General features: G+C 43.1%; 1 protein-coding gene across 1 annotated transcript in view; it reads right to left on the bottom strand.

Annotated features, from left to right (window-relative positions):
• LOC129811756 (potassium voltage-gated channel subfamily H member 5-like) overlaps positions 1–18,721 on the bottom strand; it is a 100,487-nt gene that overhangs the window by 47,147 nt on the left and 34,619 nt on the right. Inside the window, exon 7 of the mRNA XM_055863321.1 lies at positions 1,696–2,125. Coding sequence (XP_055719296.1) covers positions 1,696–2,125 — 430 coding nt within the window. The remainder of the gene's footprint in view (positions 1–1,695; positions 2,126–18,721) is intronic.

Genomic DNA, 18,721 nt, shown 5'->3' with positions numbered 1-18,721 from the left:
CTTTGCAATTCTGCCTAGGAGGCCAGCATCCTGGAGTCGCCTCTTCACTGTTGACGAGACTGGTGTTTTGCGGGTACTATTTAATTAAGCTGTTCGTTTTTGGACTTGTGAGGAATAATTATGAAAGAGATTGGTGTGCTTTTTCACTATCCAATCATGGCATGGGGTTGTTCAATGACAGACGTGTATTATTTAAAATCACTTGATGATTTCATTTCAGAGAGACAAATAATCATGTTTTTTTGCTAAATGCTATATATCCGCCTCACTCTCAGAGAAATAAGTAGTACTGAGAGGTTTTACACAGTCGTATAAGTCAATACAGTAATATGAAATCTGTATGTAAAATATTTACATTTGACATTTTTGCAATTTAGCAGATTCTCTTATCCATAGTTACTTACAGTAAGTGCATTCGTCTTAAGATAGCTAGGTGAGCTAACCACATATCACAGTCAAAAATACAGGATACAAACATTACATTCCAGCTAAACAATGGATATATATAGTGTTTTGCAAAAGAACACATTTAAAATCCATTAATAAAAAAATCACACATTAAGGTGTGTTCTCATTTCTGATGAGAAATTACAAATTTAAAAAATGGTTGGATATAGCATTTTGGAAATAAACTTTTCATGTGCATACAGTATATGAGTAATGGCATAATGTTTGCAAAAGTGTATGTAGGTGCTAACATGTGCATTGCATGTATTGTAAGTGTGGGCGTGTACATGCATGTTAATACAATTTGTACAACACCCTCCTATCAGCTCCTGATAGCTAAGTGGATCATTAATCTAAAAGTGATTTCTGACAGCCAGAGAAAGAGGTGAGAGGGGGATGAGCAGGAGGTAAGAATGGCCTTATCCAGAGTAATGGGAAAATGTGCCAATTAATAAGCCTGTGATCACTTCACTGAGTGAGCTCCTCTGACTGGGGCTGCTGAACCAATCTTATCTCTGTTCAGCTCCACTACTCACACTCACATGGGTCCAAAACACAAACGACACAGTGTTGTCTGTTTTGTGTGCTAGGTGGCTGTGGCACAGTGGCACGCCATGCAAACACTATCAGCTATGCCCAGACAACTCAGAGGGAAACAGATCATTTTGCTCTGTTGTTTATTGGCTAGCCTGGCTCTGACAGTCTACAGAATCATACTGACACAGTGTGAGCCCCTGACTATCACAGGACAGGACAGGACAGGACAGGACAGCCCAGAGGACTTGCAGAGCTGGCAGATAGAGGAGACCCAAATACCATCAGATCTGTTTACAGCAGTGGAATAAAGCATTCTCTACAGTATGTTTCTCTCGCTCTATCTGAGAGCAGCCTATCCTCATCTCTCTCTTTGTTGCTCAGATTGCCACCCAAGATTATGCTGACAGACGATGGGGAGTATTGTGTCATTAATCATCAACGTGTCATCATTGCTCGCTATCGTAATCGTGAAGATCTATTCTCTCCATCATCACTCTGTACTATCAGCAATCTCCCTGGAACTGCTGCCCACCCAGCCAACTAATCAACTAACCAGCCAAACAACCATCCATCCATCCAACCAACCAACAAACCAACCAGCTAGCCATCCAACCAACCAACCAACCAGCTAGCCATCCAACCAATCAACCAGCTAGCCATCCAACCATCCAACACCATGGAGAAGGGAAAACAACCAAGCCCATTACTTACAGCCCACCATCATCATGGCCACAGAGAAGATCTTCTCTCCATCCGTGGTGGGGGCAATGTTGCCGAACCCGATGGTGGTCAGGCTGGTCATGGTGAAGTAAAGAGACGTGATGTACAGAGAGTCTTTTCCGGGGCCACCCTCCCATTGGCCTGAGCCGCTGGCATTGAAGCAATAAGGCGAGCCGAGGTTGATAGCTAACTGGTAGAGCCAGCTGTCCGTCTTGATAGTGTTGGTGACCTCGTCAATGACCTCGTAGTCGCCAATGCTGTACCAGATGCAGGCCAGCCAGTGAGCCACCAGGCCAAACACACACACCAGTAGGACCAATACAGCTGCTCCATATTCCAGATAGTGGTCCAGTTTACGGGCCACCCGGCCCAGACGCAGCAGACGCACCACCTTCAGAGAGCTGAACAGACTGCTAATACCCTGGAGGAGACACAGAGAAGAAGGGGACATGGTAAAGGTTTTGTTAGGGTCAGGGTCATTGTGCAAAACTATATGGTATGTGCTGACATGTAGCACTAACCCCTCGGCCCTCAAATTAGCATGATGTAATCAACCCAACTGGACCTGGGGTACAACAACGGATTCATTTCCATCTCGGCGAATGTCATCTGAATAAAGCTAAACGAAGTTGTTCTATGAGTGGAGCTAAATAGGACAAAAGTAGGCAGAACTGCAGCTTTCCCACTAGCCAGCCAAAACATATAAAACACAATACAATGCCTCATAAAAACAGAATGCAGCTGTAGCTTAGGTTCCATATCTCACTTCACACAAACATTCTGTTATATCCCAATCTAACAGCTTGTTCAGCATTTTATCTCTTCTGACATAAGTGACACGTTCTCCAAAGTGCCTTTGTACTGTCTCTGTAATAACACAACTTTCCCAGAGAAAGGACACAGAAGTAATTGGCTGAGAAAACAAGCAGACAACAAACAAAAGGATTTTGCTTATATGGTAAAGACGGAAAAACCTTCAGTAGACCGGAGCATGTTTATTGTGCTACTGTATCCACTTTATTTGTGTAGACATTGAGGAACGGGTGGTAGGCAGGCAGGGGAGTCTCCACAAGGCAACAACAAAACAACATCCATAGATAGTGTAATGTTTACAAACATGAATCTCAATACACTGTTTTTATCACGTGAAGTATTGCAGCAACATAAAAGCACATAAAAGGTGAAAACAGTCAGCGGAGGAGCTGTACCGTCCCATTATCGCTTCCCCTCGGCCCCTCCCCTCTCCTCTCTTTCTCCCACAGCATCAAAGGCCTCCCCGGAGACCTCAGCTAAACTCATATGTAAATGAGGAGCATATAACTATCCTCACCTATAGGACAATCAGATGAAAAGATAACAGCATGGGTCGTAAAAAGCAGCAACACATGATGATGAATGATTACTGCTGGTAAGCACCTGTTTATTACAGATCAGCCTTGTTAAGTCATGTATAGGGAGCAGTCATGCATGAACGTGAGAAATGGAGGGTAGTGTACCCCTGGGCCTAGGGTATGTATGCCCCTACTGTTTAATATTTTGTTTTATATGTAATGTAAGTGCCTTAATGTGTTTTGACACTAGGAAGAGTAGCTGCTGCCTTGGCAACAGATGGGGATCCCTAATAAATACAAATACAAAATAGGAGCAATATTAGATTGAGGAGAAGAAGAGTAAATAGATTGAATACAATAATTATTCTGGGACATAGTGTGCAGTTAATCAAATTGATAGCAAATTGCCACCATGATCTTGATCATTCGATTAAGATTCAAAGCTCCTGTAGAGTCCAGAGAGGTTTTCATCCTGAGGCATTGACTATTCAAGCCAATAAGGCAGCTAATAGGGATGGAGTACCCTGTTTACCAGGTAACATGCTTCTTCTCCCTTGGGAGGGTTTAATGCATTTGTTTCCCCCTAGTTTTCCTACTCCAAGACAGCAGGTTGCATTATAATATTATACCTGAGCGCTAAATTGGCCTTATGCTAACCCAAACCCCCACAGTCAGACTTGGCGCTAGGCTAATGCTTACCCAAACCCCTACAGCCAGCCTTAGCGCTAGGCTAATGCTTACCCCAAAAATTATGGAATTAACAACCAATGTTTACTTTTTAATTTTGGGCTATGGCAGTCAATTGCAAATTAGTCTGACATTCTCACCACCACTAATGAGATGGGTGTGCTTGATGCATGTCGCGTCAGAGATTCTCAAAGTCAGGGGGCCTGGTCAACAGTGCACATCTCATCTTTGTGACTCTGAACTTACAATGGCTAGCCCCAAGTCGTTATATTTTTTTATTGTGCTTTATGCTATTTGCCTCATGACTCCTGCATGCTTTGTTGACTATGAACTTGCTTGTTTACCCAACCGTGGGACAGACTGTTTGTTCCCACACTCGGGACTCTGACTCTACTGGTTACACGGACTCTTGGTCTCCCATCCTAATCTAACCACCTTTCACAGGCTTTGTAGTCATGTTACCTAATGAAATTGCTGTACATTATGATCTTGTTGCCATCTAATGCACATTCAATTGTCATAAATCAATATTGCAGAGCTCTCCCTGTCCTCAGCCGTGCCCTGATTTTATTACTGCTAATGATATCTGGAAATGTGCATGTACACCCTGGCCCATCTACTATTGATAGCCACAATTCTGACTTGTGCTTCACTGATTTATGCTCTCATAAAAGCCTGGGTTTTCTGCCGTTTAACACTAGAAGCTTATTACCTAAAATTGATCAAAAGTGTGGGTTCACAGCTTCAATCCAGACGTGTTAGTCATTACTGAGACGTGGTTAAGAAAGAGTGTTTTGAACACTGATGTTAACCTTTCTGGTTATGACCTTTTTCAGCAAGACAGATCTTCCAAAGGTGGTGGAGTGGCAATCTTTACCAAGGAACACCTTCGGTGCTCGGTTGTCTCCACCAAGTCTGTCCCCAAACAATTTAATTTGATGTTTTTTTAAGCATTAAACTTTCAAATAGCTCCTTGTTGATTTTTTATATAATCTTTATTTAACTAGGCAGGTCAGTTAAGAACAAATTCTTAGTTATAATGACGGCCTACCCCGGCCAAACCCGGACGACACAGAGTTAATTGTGAGCCGCCCTACGGGACTCCTAATCACGGCCGGATGTGATACAGCCTGATACAGCCTGGATTGTTGGATCAGGATTCCTATTTGACTCAGCCATGCCTCCTTGCCCTTCCAACATTTCCTCATCTCCCACCCCTTTTAATGCAACAAGCCCCGATGATCCTCCCTCTTTTTTCCCTGCCCCGCTACAAAGTTTCTCCCTGGAGGCGGTCACTGAGTCCGAGGTGCTAAAGGAGCTCCTTAACTTCTCTAGAATAGGGGGCAGCATTTTCACGTTTGGATGAAAAGCGTGCCCAGAGTAAACTGCCTCCTACTCAGTCCCAGATGCTAATATATGCATATTATTAGTAGTATTGGATAGAAACACTCTGAAGTTTCTAAAACTGTTTGAATCATGTCTGTGACTATAACAGAACTTATTTGGCAGGCAAAACCCAGAGGACAAACCATTTTTTTTGAGGTCACTCTCTTTTCAATTTGTTTTCATTGGGAATCCAGATTTCTAAGGGACCTTCCTGCAGTTCCTATCGCTTCCACTGGATGTCAACAGTCTTTAGAAATTGGTTGAGGTTTTTCCTTTGAGAAATTAAGAAGTTGCCATGTTCAGAATGAGGCTCCAGTGACATGTACTGTTTGTTAGAGGCGCGTGACCAGAAAGCATGCTACACATAGTTTTCCTCCGGTATTGAACACAGATCATCCCGTCTTCAATTTTATCGATTATTTACGTTAAAAAATACCTAAAGTTGTATTACAAAAGTAGTTTTAAATGTTTGGAAAAAGCTTACAGGTAACTTTTGTGATATTTTGTAGTCACGTTGTTCAAGTTGGAACCGTTGTTTTTCTGGATCAAACGCGCCAAATAAAGTGACATTTTGGATATACACTGCTCAAAAAAATAAAGGGAACACTTAAACAACACAATGTAACTCCAAGTCAATCACACTTCTGTGAAATCAAATTGTCCACTTAGGAAGCAACACTGATTGACAATAAATTTCACATGCTGTTGTGCAAATGGAATAGACAAAAGGTGGAAATTATAGGCAATTAGCAAGACACCCCCAATAAAGGAGTGATTCTCCAGGTGGTGACCACAGACCACTTCTCAGTTCCTATGCTTCCTGGCTGATGTTTTGGTCACTTTTGAATGCTGGCGGTGCTTTCACTCTAGTGGTAGCATGAGACGGAGTCTACAACCCACACAAGTGGCTCAGGTAGTGCAGCTCATCCAGGATGGCACATCAATGCGAGCTGTGGCAAGAAGGTTTGCTGTGTCTGTCGGCGTAGTGTCCAGAGCATGGAGGCGCTACCAGGAGACAGGCCAGTACATCAGGAGACGTGGAGGAGGCCGTAGGAGGGCAACAACCCAGCAGCAAGACCGCTACCTACGCCTTTGTGCAATGAGGAGCACTGCCAGAGCCCTGCAAAATGACCTCCAGCAGGCCACAAATGCACAAGCTAAGCTGTGTTTTGGTATATTTCACTTGTGATTGCATGATTATAAATATTTTTAGTAATATCTTTTAATCTGATACGTTTGGAAATCTTCATCTTCCTTTCAGGACCGGAACGAGGCTGTAGTTTTCTCAACATAAGGCGCAACCCAAATGGCGTTTTTTTGTTATAAAAGTAATATTTATCAAACAAAAAGAACATTTATTGTGTAACTGGGAGTCTCGTGAGTGCAAACATCCGAAAATGATCTAAGGTAAGCGATTCATTTTATTGCTTTTCTGACTTTCGTGACCATGCTAATTTGGGGCTAGCTGTTGTAGTATTGAAAGCTACACTCACAAAAGCTTGGATTTCTTTCGCTGTAAAATATGTTTTCAAAATCTGACACGATAGGTGGATTAAAACCTGTTGAGGATGGGGGCGCTGTTGTGACTATTTATGCTAATCGTGTAATTTTTGAAACGGCTTCCCACAAAATCCTTGATCGTACAATATGCATATTATTATTATTATTGGATAGAAAACAGTCTATAGTTTTTATAGGAGTTTAAATTTTGTCTCTAAGTGGAACAGAGCCCATTCTACAGCAATTTCCCTGACATGGAGTCAGATTTCAGAAATTTTGGCCCCTAATCTGGAGTCAGTTAAAAGGGCACTGTTATTGCTATGAGTATACGGACACTGCTTACGTCTTCCCCTGGATGCCTTTACGTGATGACGATTTGAATGGGGTCGATTGCGCGTTCACAGGCACTATAAATTAAAAAAACCTGTAGCTAGCAAGTCTTTTCTTGCTGCGTAATGCGCCTGGAGGATATCGACCCGCACTTGTTCCTAGCATTAGTGGAGGGAGTAATATTACTCTGGTCATGTTTCTACTCGTTATGGGAGTTAAAAACATCATAAGGTAGTTAATTTAAAGCGTTTTATAGCAATTTATATCCGTTTAGTGCGATTTTGGGACATTTATTTCTGAAACGCTGTGAATTGCTGGGCACGCTTCCAGTTCATCCCGAACGCAGTTGGCATTTCCACATGGCAAGAGGACAGCTTTCCACCAAAAGACGATTGGACCCAAGAAAGGATCCTTTGCCCAAGATACTGATGGAAGAACAGCTCAAAGTAGGACATTTTTATTATGATAAATCGTGTTTCTGTCGAAAAATGTTAGTGGCTTAGGACGCCATGTTTTTTGACGTAGCTTCGCTTGGCGCAAACTGTATTGAAAAGTAAGGATAATTTAAAAAATGTAATTCCGCGATTGTATTAAGAATTAAATTGTCTATCAATCCCTGTCCACCCTATATTTTTTAGTCAAGTTTATGAGTATTTATGTATAAGAGTAGATCACTGTCTAATATGGCGCACGGACATTTTCTCACCAGCTGGGCTACATTTCACATTGTCTAACCATGATTTTGGTGGCTAAATATAAACATTTTCGATCAAACTCTATATGGATTGTGTAATATGATGTTACAGGAGTGTCATCTGAAGAATTCTGAGAAGGTTAGTGAAAAAATTAATATATTTTGGCGATGTTGACTTTTATCGCTCACTTTGGCTAGAATCAATGCTGGGCTGCTATGTGCTATGTGCTATGCTAATATAACGATTTATTGTGTTTTCGCTGTAAGACACTTAGAAAATCTGAAATATTGTCTGTATTCACAGGATCTGTGTCTTTCGATTAGTGTATGCTGTGTATTTTTACGAAATGTTTGATGATTAGTAAGTAGGTAAACACGTTGCTCTATGTAGTTTTTCTAGTCCATTTGTGACGGTGGGTGCAATTGTAACCTATGCCATCTACCTGAAATATGCACTTTTTTCTAACAAAACCTATCCCATACCATAAATATGTTATCAGACTGTCATCTGATGAGTTTTTTTCTTGGTTAGGGGCTATAAATATCTTAGTTTAGCCGAATTGGTGATAGCTACTGGTGTTGGTGGACAAATAAAAGATGGTGGATTATGCTAATGTGTTTTTAGGTAATAGATGTACATCTTTACATATTGTGTCTTCCCTGTAAAACATTTTAAAAATCGGACATGTTGGCTGGATTCACAAGATCTGTGTCTTTCATTAGCTGTATTGGACTTTAATGTGTGAAAGTTAAATATTTAAAAAAAATATTTTTTTTGAATTTCGCGGCACTGGTTTTTCAGTGGGGGTGGGGGGGGAGTGCCGCTAGCGGCACCCTCATCCTGGACAGGTTAAAAAAAACACCTTATGGAACAGCGGGGACTGTGAAGCAACACAAACATTGGTACAGACACACACACACACACACACACACACACACACACACACACACACACACACACATGATAACATAAGCACTATACATACACATGGATTTAGTACTGTAGATATGTGGTAGTGGTGGCGTATGAGCCTGAGGGCACACAGTGGGTTGTGAAGTCTGTGAATGTACTGTAATGTTTTAAAATTGTATAAACTGCCTTAGTTTTGCTGGACCCAAGGAAGAGTAGCTGCTGCATTGGCTAATGGGGATCCATAATAAATACAAATAACTCATACAAACTTGGGAGTATGGCTAGACGGTTCACTGTTCTTCTCTCAGCACATATCTAGACTTGGTTTCCTCTATTGTAACCACTCCTCTTTCACCCCAGCTGCCAAACTAACCCTGATTCAGATGACCATCCTACCCATGCTAGATTACGGAGACGTCATTTATAGATCGTCAGGTAAGGGTGCTCTCGAGCGGCTAGATGTTCTTTACCATCGGCCATCAGATTTGCCACCAATTCTCCTTATAGGACACATCACTCCACTCTATACTCCTCTGTAAACTGGTCATCTTTGTATACTCGTCACAAGACCCACTGGTTGATGCCTATTTATAAAACCCTCTTGGGCCTCACTCCCCCCTATCTGAGATACCTACTGCAGCCCTCATCCTCCACATACAACACCCGTTCTGCCAGTCTCATTTGGTTAAAGGTCCCCAAAGCACACGCATCCCTGGGTCGCTCCTCTTTACAGTTCGCTGCAGCTAGCGACTGGAACGAGCTGCAACAAACACTCAAACTGGACAGTTTTATCTCCATCTCTTCATTCAAAGACTCAATCATGGACACTCTTACAGACAGTTGTGGCTGCTTCGCATTATGTATTGTTGTCTCCACCTTCTTTCCCTTTTGGGCTCCCAAGTGGTGCAGCGGTTTAGGGCACTGCATCTCAGTGCTACAGGCATCACTACAGACACCCTTGTTCGAATCCAGGCTATATCACAACCGGCCGTGATTGGCAGTCCCATAGGTCGGCGAACAATTGGCCCAGCGTCGTCCGGGTTTGGCCGGTGTAGGCCGTCATCGTTAATAAGAATTTGTTCTTAACTGAATTGCCTAGTTAAATAAAGGTTAAATAAAAATAACATCTCTGCTATCACACCCAACCTGGATCTATATTTGGTTTTAAGGTAGACGAGAGCACTGAATCCAGCTTCACGCATATATTGTATGAGCCGACAAAGGGTATCGTTGTTTTTTCTTGTGCTTTCAAGACAACTGGGACCTTGGAAAAGTAGGAGGTCAAATGAGGTCTTCAGTTCGGAAAGTCAGAGTCCTAGAAAGAGACCTGAGTTCCCGAGTTGGAATTCCGAGTTGGATGACCGTTCCAAACTATTTTTCTCAGTCTTTGCTAATCTTCTTCAGAGTCCCAGTTGCTTTAAACACACTAAAGTCGGAAGTTGGAGATTTCCGAGTTCCCAGTTGTTGTGAACGTGGCATTAATGCTCAGAGGGAGATGGCAGGGTATTCCCTTTGAGTCAGGAACCAAAACTCCTCCATAGTGTCCTGTGAATACAATTGGTCACATGACAGCTCAATCAGCTGTTCGATTTCACTTACCGGCATGTCAACTGAGCAAGGAACACAGTCAAACAGATTGGGAAGCAGGTCCCAAAGTGCTCTTCCAAGCGTTGGAGGTGAGCAGTCGTCACCTGTGTGGGACACTTACTGTTGCGGTTTTCCGTTAAAAACATGCACAGCCGAGGGAAGTGGGAACGGTTCGCTTTTGAAAGACTCTCTCTCCAATAAGAATTCTTTCCTCTGAGTCCACTGATTCTGTCACTCATCTGTAGAATGTTTTTGTATTTCCCCTGCATGCTTGCGTTCAGTTTGTTCAGTTTCCCTAATATGTCTGTTACATAGGTAAGGAGGCACAAAGTCAACCAAGTCTGTTTTTTTTACATCCATTGTGAATGACAACAGTTCCTCTCTCAATGCGCAAAAAAATCTTGCCAACAATCCCCCTCGATAACCACCAAGCCTCGGTGTGAAATAGAACATTGTCATGCTCTGATCTCATATTTTGCGAACAGGTGTGTGCACAGTAGATGTGGTTGGATGTAGTTTACAATCAAAGTTACCTGCTGCAGTACATCTCAGAGTTCTGTGCTCAGCTCTTTTGCCACCAATTGCTATTGGTGTATCATACAATGCATCCATATCGCAGAAGGAGACATATTAAAAACAAGAGTGCAGAGGCCTGCCTGCCGTCCCGCCATAGATGTAGCCCCATCTGTGCAAAAGCCCACCATTCGATCCCATGGAATCTGTTTTTCATCAATTTAGCCACTCAGCACACTGAACATCCCCTGTGCCGTTTCATGCTCCGGAATCGTGAGACAGAACAATATGTCCTTGTGAATAACATGCCCCGACATATATAGCGAACATAAGTCAAAGCATGAGCATCTCGGCCCTCACAGCTAACATCGATTTGGAGAGCATAAACTATGGAGTTTTTGAGTCGTTCAGTCAGAGTTTCCTCATGATCGCTAGCAAAAGCACAAATTCTTCATTTATCAGTTTTATCTGACAAAGGTATTGATGTGAGTTTCTATGCCTCTGCCTCCCCACACATTGTTTTCACCATATCAATTGCATCCGGTAATAAAGTCTCTACAATAGTGTGTGGTTTCATAGCGTAGGGGCCTAGCCATTCACCGTGGGAATGATTCAAGTGCAACGGTCAAGTGCAGCCTTTTCCCATGATCTAAGGGCTCTCTCTGGTTGAATTGTATCTTTGAAATTTGATTAATTTTCAATTACATTTTTAAGGTTAACCACTTTACAATAATTTTGAGATACAAAGACAATATTATAATATATTAGTTAACCTTTATTTAACTAGGCAAGTCAGTTAAGAACAAATTCATATTTACAATGACGGCCTACTCCGGCCAAACCCGGACGACACTGGGCCAATTGTGCGCTGCCCTATATACAGTACCAGTCAAAAGTTTGGACACACCGACTCATTCAAGAGTTTTCTTTATTTTTACTAATTTCTACATTGTAGAATAATAGTGAAGACATCAAAACTATGAAATAACAAATATCGAATCATGTATTAAACAAATCAAAATATATTTTAGATTCTTCAAAGTAGCCACATGACAGCTTTGCACACTCTTGGCATTCTCTCAACCAGCTTCATGAGAGCTTCATGAGAGCTTCATGAGGTAGTCACCTGGAATGCATTTCAATTAACATGTGTGCCTTGTTAAAGGTTAATTTGTGGAATTTCTTTCCTTCTTTTTTTTTTTTTTTTTTTTAATTTTTATCCCATTTTCTCCCCAATTTTAGTGGTATCCAATCGCTAGTAATTACTACCTTGTCTCCTCGCTACAACTCCCGTACGGGCTCGGGAGAGACGAAGGTCGAAAGCCATGCGTCCTCCGAAGCACAACCCAACCAGCCGTACTGCTTCTTAACACAGCGCGCCTCCAACCCGGAAGCCAGCCGCACCAATGTGTCGGAGGAAACACTGTGTACCTGGCCCCCTTGGCTGGCGCGCACTGCGCCCGGCCCGCCACAGGAGTCGCTGGAGCGCGATGAGACAAGGATATCCCTACCGGCCAAACCCTCCCTACCCCGGACGACGCTATGCCAATTGTGCGTCGCCCCACGGACCTCCCGGTCGCGGCCGGCTGCGACAGAGCCTGGGCGCGAACCCAGAGACTCTGGTGGCGCAGTTAGCACTGCGATGCAGTGCCCTAGACCACTGCGCCACCCGGGAGGCCCATTTCTTTCCTTCTTAATGTGTTTGAGACAATTCAAATAAGCAAAGAGAAACGACAGTCCATCATTACTTTTAAACATGAAGGTCAGTCAATGTGGAAAATTTCAATAACTTTGAAAGCTTCTTCAAGTGCAGTCGGAAAACCATCAAGCACTATGATGAAACTGGCTCTCATGAGGACTGCCATAGGAAAGGAAGACCCAGAAGACCCAAGACCCTCTGCTGCAGAGGATAAGTTCATTAGAGTTACCAGCCTCAGAAATTGCAGCCCAAATATATGCTTCACAGAGTTCAAGTAACAGACACATCTCAACATAAACTGTTCAGAGGAGACTGTGTTAATTATACCTTCACGGTCGAATTGCTGCAAAGAAACCACTACTAAAGGACACCAATAATAAGAAGAGACTTGCTTGGGCCAAGAAACACGAGCAATGGACATTAGACTGGTGGAAATGTTTTCTTCGGTCTGATGAGTCCAAATTGGAGATTTTTGGTTCTAACCACTGTGTCTTTGTGAGACACAGAGTAGGTGAACGTATGATCTCCGCATGTGTGGTTCCCACCGTGAAGCATGGAGGAGGAGGTGTGACGGTGTGGGGGTGCTTTGCTGGTGACACTGTGATTTATTTCGAATTCAAGGCACACTTAACCAACATGGCTTCCACAGCATTCTGAAGCGATATGCCATCCCATCTCGTTTGCACTTACTGTAACTATCATTTGTTTTTTAACAGAACAATTAGCCAACATTTCTCCAGACTGTGTAAGGGATATTTGACCAATAAGGAGAGTGATGGCGTGCTGCATCAGATGACCTGGCCTCCACAATCACCTGACCTCAACCCAATTGAGATGGTTTGGGATGAGTTTGTCCGCCAGACTGTTGGAAAAGCATTCCAGGTGAAGCTGGTAGAGAGAATGACAAGAGTGTGCAAAGCTGTCATCAAGGCAAAGGGTGGCTACTTTGAAGAATCTAAAATATATTTTGATTTGTGTAACACTTTTTTGGTTACTAAATGATTCCATATATGTTTTGATGTATTCACTATTATTCTACAATGTAGAAAATAGTAACAATAAAGAAAAACCCTTGAATGAGTAGGTGTCTAAACTTTTGACTGGTACTGTATATATATAATACACAGTGGCTTGCGAAGGTATTCACCCCCCTTGGCATTTTACCTATTTTGTTGCCTTACAACCTGGAATTAAAGTAGATTTTTTGGGGGTTTGTATCATTTTTGGGTAAGCATCATGGTGTTCTCGGGGTGATGAGAGGTGTTGGGTTTGCGCCAGACATAGTGTTTTTCTTGATGGCCAAAAAGCTACATTTTAGTCTAATCTGACCGGAGTACCTTCTTCCATATGTTTGGGGAGTCTCCTACATGCCTTTTGGCGAACACCAAGCGTGTTGTCTTGTTTTTTCCTTTAAGCAATGAGTTTTTTTCTGGACACTCTTCCATAAAGCCCCACTCTGAGTGTACAGCTTAAAGTGGTCCTATGGACAGATACTCTAATCTCTGCTGTGGAGCTTTGCAGTTCCTTCAGGGTTATCTTTGGTCTCTTTGTTGCCTCTCTTATTAATGCTTTCCTTGCCTGGTCCAGGAGATTTGGTGGGCGGCCCTCTCTTGACAGGTTTGTTGTGGTGCCATATTCTTTCCATTTTTTAATAATGGATTTAATGGTGCTCCGTGGGATGTTCGAAGTCTCAGATATTTGTTTTATAACCCAACTCTGATCTGTACTTCTCCACAACTTGGTCCCTAACCTGTTTGGAGAGCTCCTTGTTCTTCATGGTGCCGCTTACTTGGTGGTGCCCCTTGGTGGTGCCCCTTGCTTAGTGGTGTTGCAGAGTCTGGGGCCTTTCGGAGCAGATATACTGAGATCATATGACAGATCATGTGACACTTCGATTGCACACAAGTGGACTTTATTTAACTAATTATGTGACTTCTGAAGGTTGCACCAGATCTTATTTAGGGGCTTCATAGCAAAGGGGTGAATACATATGCACGCACCACTTGTACCAGTTTTTTTTTTTCATTTAACTTCACCAATTTGGACTATTTTGTGTATGTCCATTACATGAAATCAATTTAAATTACAGGTTGTAATGCAACAAAATAGGAAAAATGCCAAGGGGGATGAATACTTTTGCAAGGCACTGTGTATATATACATATATTTTTTCTTCAGGATTTTTGAAATTCTCCCATGACCCAATTTTCATATCAGGCGACCACACATGGGGTTGCGATCCCTAGCTTGCGAACTGCTGTGCTTAGATAATGCTTACCCAAACCCCCAAGTACTCGGCTAATGCATACCCATACCCCCACAGCCAGCCTTAGCACTAGGCTAATGCTTACCAAAACCCCCACAGCCAGCCTTAGTGCTAGGCTAATGCTAACCCCCAACCTCCACAGCCAGCTTGAGTGAGTGCTAATAATGCTAAACCAAGCCTCCACAGTGCTGAGGGCGGGGCTCCCCTGGGCCTGTCAGATTGTTTTTGTTCATTGCAACATGCATGGCACATAAAAAGGTCACGCTGGATTAGCCAGTGCTGGCATGGCCCCTGCAGACAGGAAAAGTGCGTCTGAGTGCACTTTACTGGGGCTCTGTGCCAGCAGGTAGCAGCCCAGACTACAGGGCCTCCCTCCTCTCCAAGCCCACTCCTCCCCTCTATGACCTCAGGGAACCTCAGTAGTCCTTGCTGCTAGAATGTGACTGTGATGCCTTATACACAAGCGGGATTCTGTGTGTAAAATGTCTGGATGTCGATTCTTCTGTTGTATTCTATGAAATCTTAAAGCATCCCCCTCACTATAGTGTACATCATGGGTCCCCAATTACATTCAACAGTGGACCAATCTTTTCTTGAGCAGATGGTCAGGGGGCTGGAACATAGTTATAAATAATTTGTACAATGCACATTGACCGCAAGAAGTCCAAACATATATAGTATTTGACAAAAACATAATAATTTGAAACCTTGATTACATTTGGATACGATCACATATCTCTCTCTATTTATGTGTTGGAATACTTTAGGGGAATTGCCAGGTTCTTCACGATACGATATTAACATGATACTTAGGTGCCGATACGAAATGTTTGCGATTTGATACTGTGATTTTTTTGCGGTTCGATATTCCAAACATATCGCTCACCATATGTCTGCTGCAGAAGAACAATAGAGATCCCTGAGAAGTGTTTTGATCAGTCATGGAAATAAATGTGAGGAAAACAAATTGCCTCACTATTTAAAAAGAAGATGGAGAACAAGCTATGAATGAAAAATACTGGTGTTTTGGTGCAGGTACTGCCGAATAGTGCAAAACTAATATTGCGATATCGTCAAAACTAATATCCCGATATGTAACTGTATAGATTCAGTAGAATACATGGAAATGGATTTCCTAAATTAAAATCCCTTTGAGCTGATTTCCTGGTGATTTTAGTCTTTTATGGGCAAAAAAAAATGTTGCTCTGAAAACTTGGGTGGACAAATAAATGAACACTTGGGGAACACTAGCGAACAGCGAAGAGCTCAACATATATCAAAGCACCTGCAGCAACTAAAGACATTTCAATGTGCAGCAAAGCACTTGATATTCTGCATAGCACCTGATTTAAAATCAACTATAAAGCCATAATGTTGAAAGGCAAAAACTGTCACCACAATGTAAACCTCCAGAGAAAAAAGGGCAAAAAAACAACCCAGACATAAAATAAAATGATCCTTATTATGTCTTCCTGTTTGACATCTCTTTGTCTTTCCCTGTCATTCTCTCTCTCACCTCTCACTCTCTAGCTCCTCTATTATATTTTCTATGTTCTCTCTCTCTACACTGCATGTTTCAGAGTGACGGTAGGTCTTGGGAACACACTACAATACACTGTGCACATTTGTCACCACACCCGGGCTGTACATTACCCTTTTCCCTCAATATGAGCTCACATCTTGACACAGAGACAAATCGTCACTTTGAGTTTTGTGGTTGTGGTTGTGCATTTGAATCCTATTGATTTCCTATCAGCCCCTCATGGCTACTCCTGCCCCTCTCCCTCTGTGAGCAAGTGGACCTCACAGCCACATCCCAGAAGGAGCTCTCAGAAACTATCAGGCGCACCGGAGAAAACCCACAGAGACACACAAACCTGAACTAACATACAGCAGGAGACATACAGCATTCACCTACTGTATCCTGAACAGACACCAATACAAGACATAGTTCACGCCTTCACATCAGCTTCAAAAAACAGCAGGGAACCAGTTCTCTTATTCTAGAAACCTGGGCATGTCAGCCATCAATACAGAAAACATGTATTTTATATAACCTACAGTCAATGTTCCCTCTAACTGCCCTCAGACTGCTGCTGCACAGATGCAATATCAGCCCGGACAGAGAAGCACGAGATTGAACTTCACTCAACTTCGAGAGTTTTCCCCTTAAGTTGCACCATAATCAATCAGAGCTGCAGTAGGCCAATAGCCATTGGCATATATGGATCTGTGCCATTCACTTTGAACTGAACTGAACTGTGTTTAGGCTACAGTATGAGTGGTCATGTGCTGCAGGTCGCCACGTGTGCACAATTGTTCATATTCTTTGCTAGTTAGTGAGTTATTAGCCCAGTTATAGCAACAATGGGGGAGTGGTTCCTTCCAACAAGAGCACAAAATGTTTGCATTTCTAGCCATCTTTGAGAAGCTAGTCAGGTAAAGAGCTTTTTTATGTCTTAAAGGGGAAGTGTTGTATTTTGTGACGTCTTGAATAAGCTAAGTAGCCAATAGGCAGAGCGTAGCATAATTTGTCTGATTCTGGTATGGTATATGGTATGGGAATAATAATGCATTTTATTTTGTAAAGTGGTTTCTTGCATCAAACAACACAACATTTTCAGTTACATCTTTGACTGAAGGACAAGTGGAGTATGTCAAGCCAAAACCTGCGGACTCTCCTTCACCGCAGCCAACGTGAGTAAAACATTTAAACGTGATAAACCTCGCAAGGCTGCCGGCCCAGACGGCATCCCTAGCCGCGCATCCTCAGAGCATGTGCAGACCAGCTGGCTGGTGTGTTTACGGACATATTCAATCAATCCCTATCCCAGTCTGCTGTTCCTACATGCTTCAAGAGGGCCACCATTGTTCCTGTTCCCAAGAAAGCTAAGGTAACTGAGCTAAACGACTATCGCCCTGTAGCACTCACTTCCGTCATCATGAAGTGCTTTGAGAGACTAGTCAAGGATCATATCACCTCCACACTACCTGACACCCTACACCCACTCCAATTTGCTTACCGCCCCAATAGGTACACAGCCAACGCAATCGCAACCACACTGCACACTGCCCTAACCAATCTGGACAAGAGGAATTCCTATGTAAGAATGCTGTTCATCGACTACAGCTCAGCATTTAACACCATAGTACCCTCCAAACTCGTCATTAAGCTCGAGACCCTGGGTCTCGACCCCGCCCTGTGCAACTGGGTACTGGACTTCCTGACTGGATGCCCCCAGGTGGTGAGGGTAGGAAACAACATCTCCACCCCGCTGATCCTCAACACTGGGGCCCCACAATGGTGCGTTCTCAGCCCTCTCCTGTACTCCCTGTTCACCCATGACTGCATGGCCATGCACGCCTCCAACTCAATCATCAAGTGTGGTGTCAGGAAAATAACCTCACACTCAAAGTCAACAAAACAAAGGAGATGAAACAGCAGAGGGAGCACCCCCCTATCCACATCGATGGGACAGTAGTGGAAAAGGTGGAAAGTTTTAAACTCCTCGGCGTACATATCACGGACAAACTGAAATGGTCCACCCACACAGACAGCATGGTGAAGAAGGCGCAACAGCGCCTCTTCAACCTCAGGAGGCTGAAGAAATTTGGCTTGTCACCAAAAACACTCACAAACTTTTACAGATGCACAATCGAGAGCATCCTGTCGGGCTGTATCACCGCCTGGTACGGCAACTGCTCCGCCCACAACCCCAAGGCTCTCCAGAGGATAGTGAGGTCTGCACAACACATCACCGGGGGCAAACTACCTGCCCTCCAGGACACCTACACCACCCGATGTCACAGGAAGGCCAAAAAGATCATCAAGGACAACAACCACCCGAGCCACTGCCTGTTCACCCCGCTATCATCCAGAAGGCGAGGTCAGTACAGGTGCATCAAAGCTGGGACCGAGAGACTGAAAAACAGCTTCTATCTCAAGTCCATCAGACTGTTAAACAGCCATCACTAACATTGAGTGGCTGCTGCCAACATACTGACTCAAATCTCTACCCACTTTAATAATTAAAAATTAGATGTAATAAATGTATCACTAGTCACTTCAAACAATGCCACTTTATATAATGTTTACATACCCTACATTACTC

This window comes from Salvelinus fontinalis, chromosome 15 (genome assembly GCF_029448725.1).
Source record: "Salvelinus fontinalis isolate EN_2023a chromosome 15, ASM2944872v1, whole genome shotgun sequence".
Lineage (NCBI taxonomy): Eukaryota > Metazoa > Chordata > Actinopteri > Salmoniformes > Salmonidae > Salvelinus > Salvelinus fontinalis.
Note: the sequence above shows the minus strand (reverse complement) of the source record. Positions and strands in the feature narration are given on the sequence as shown.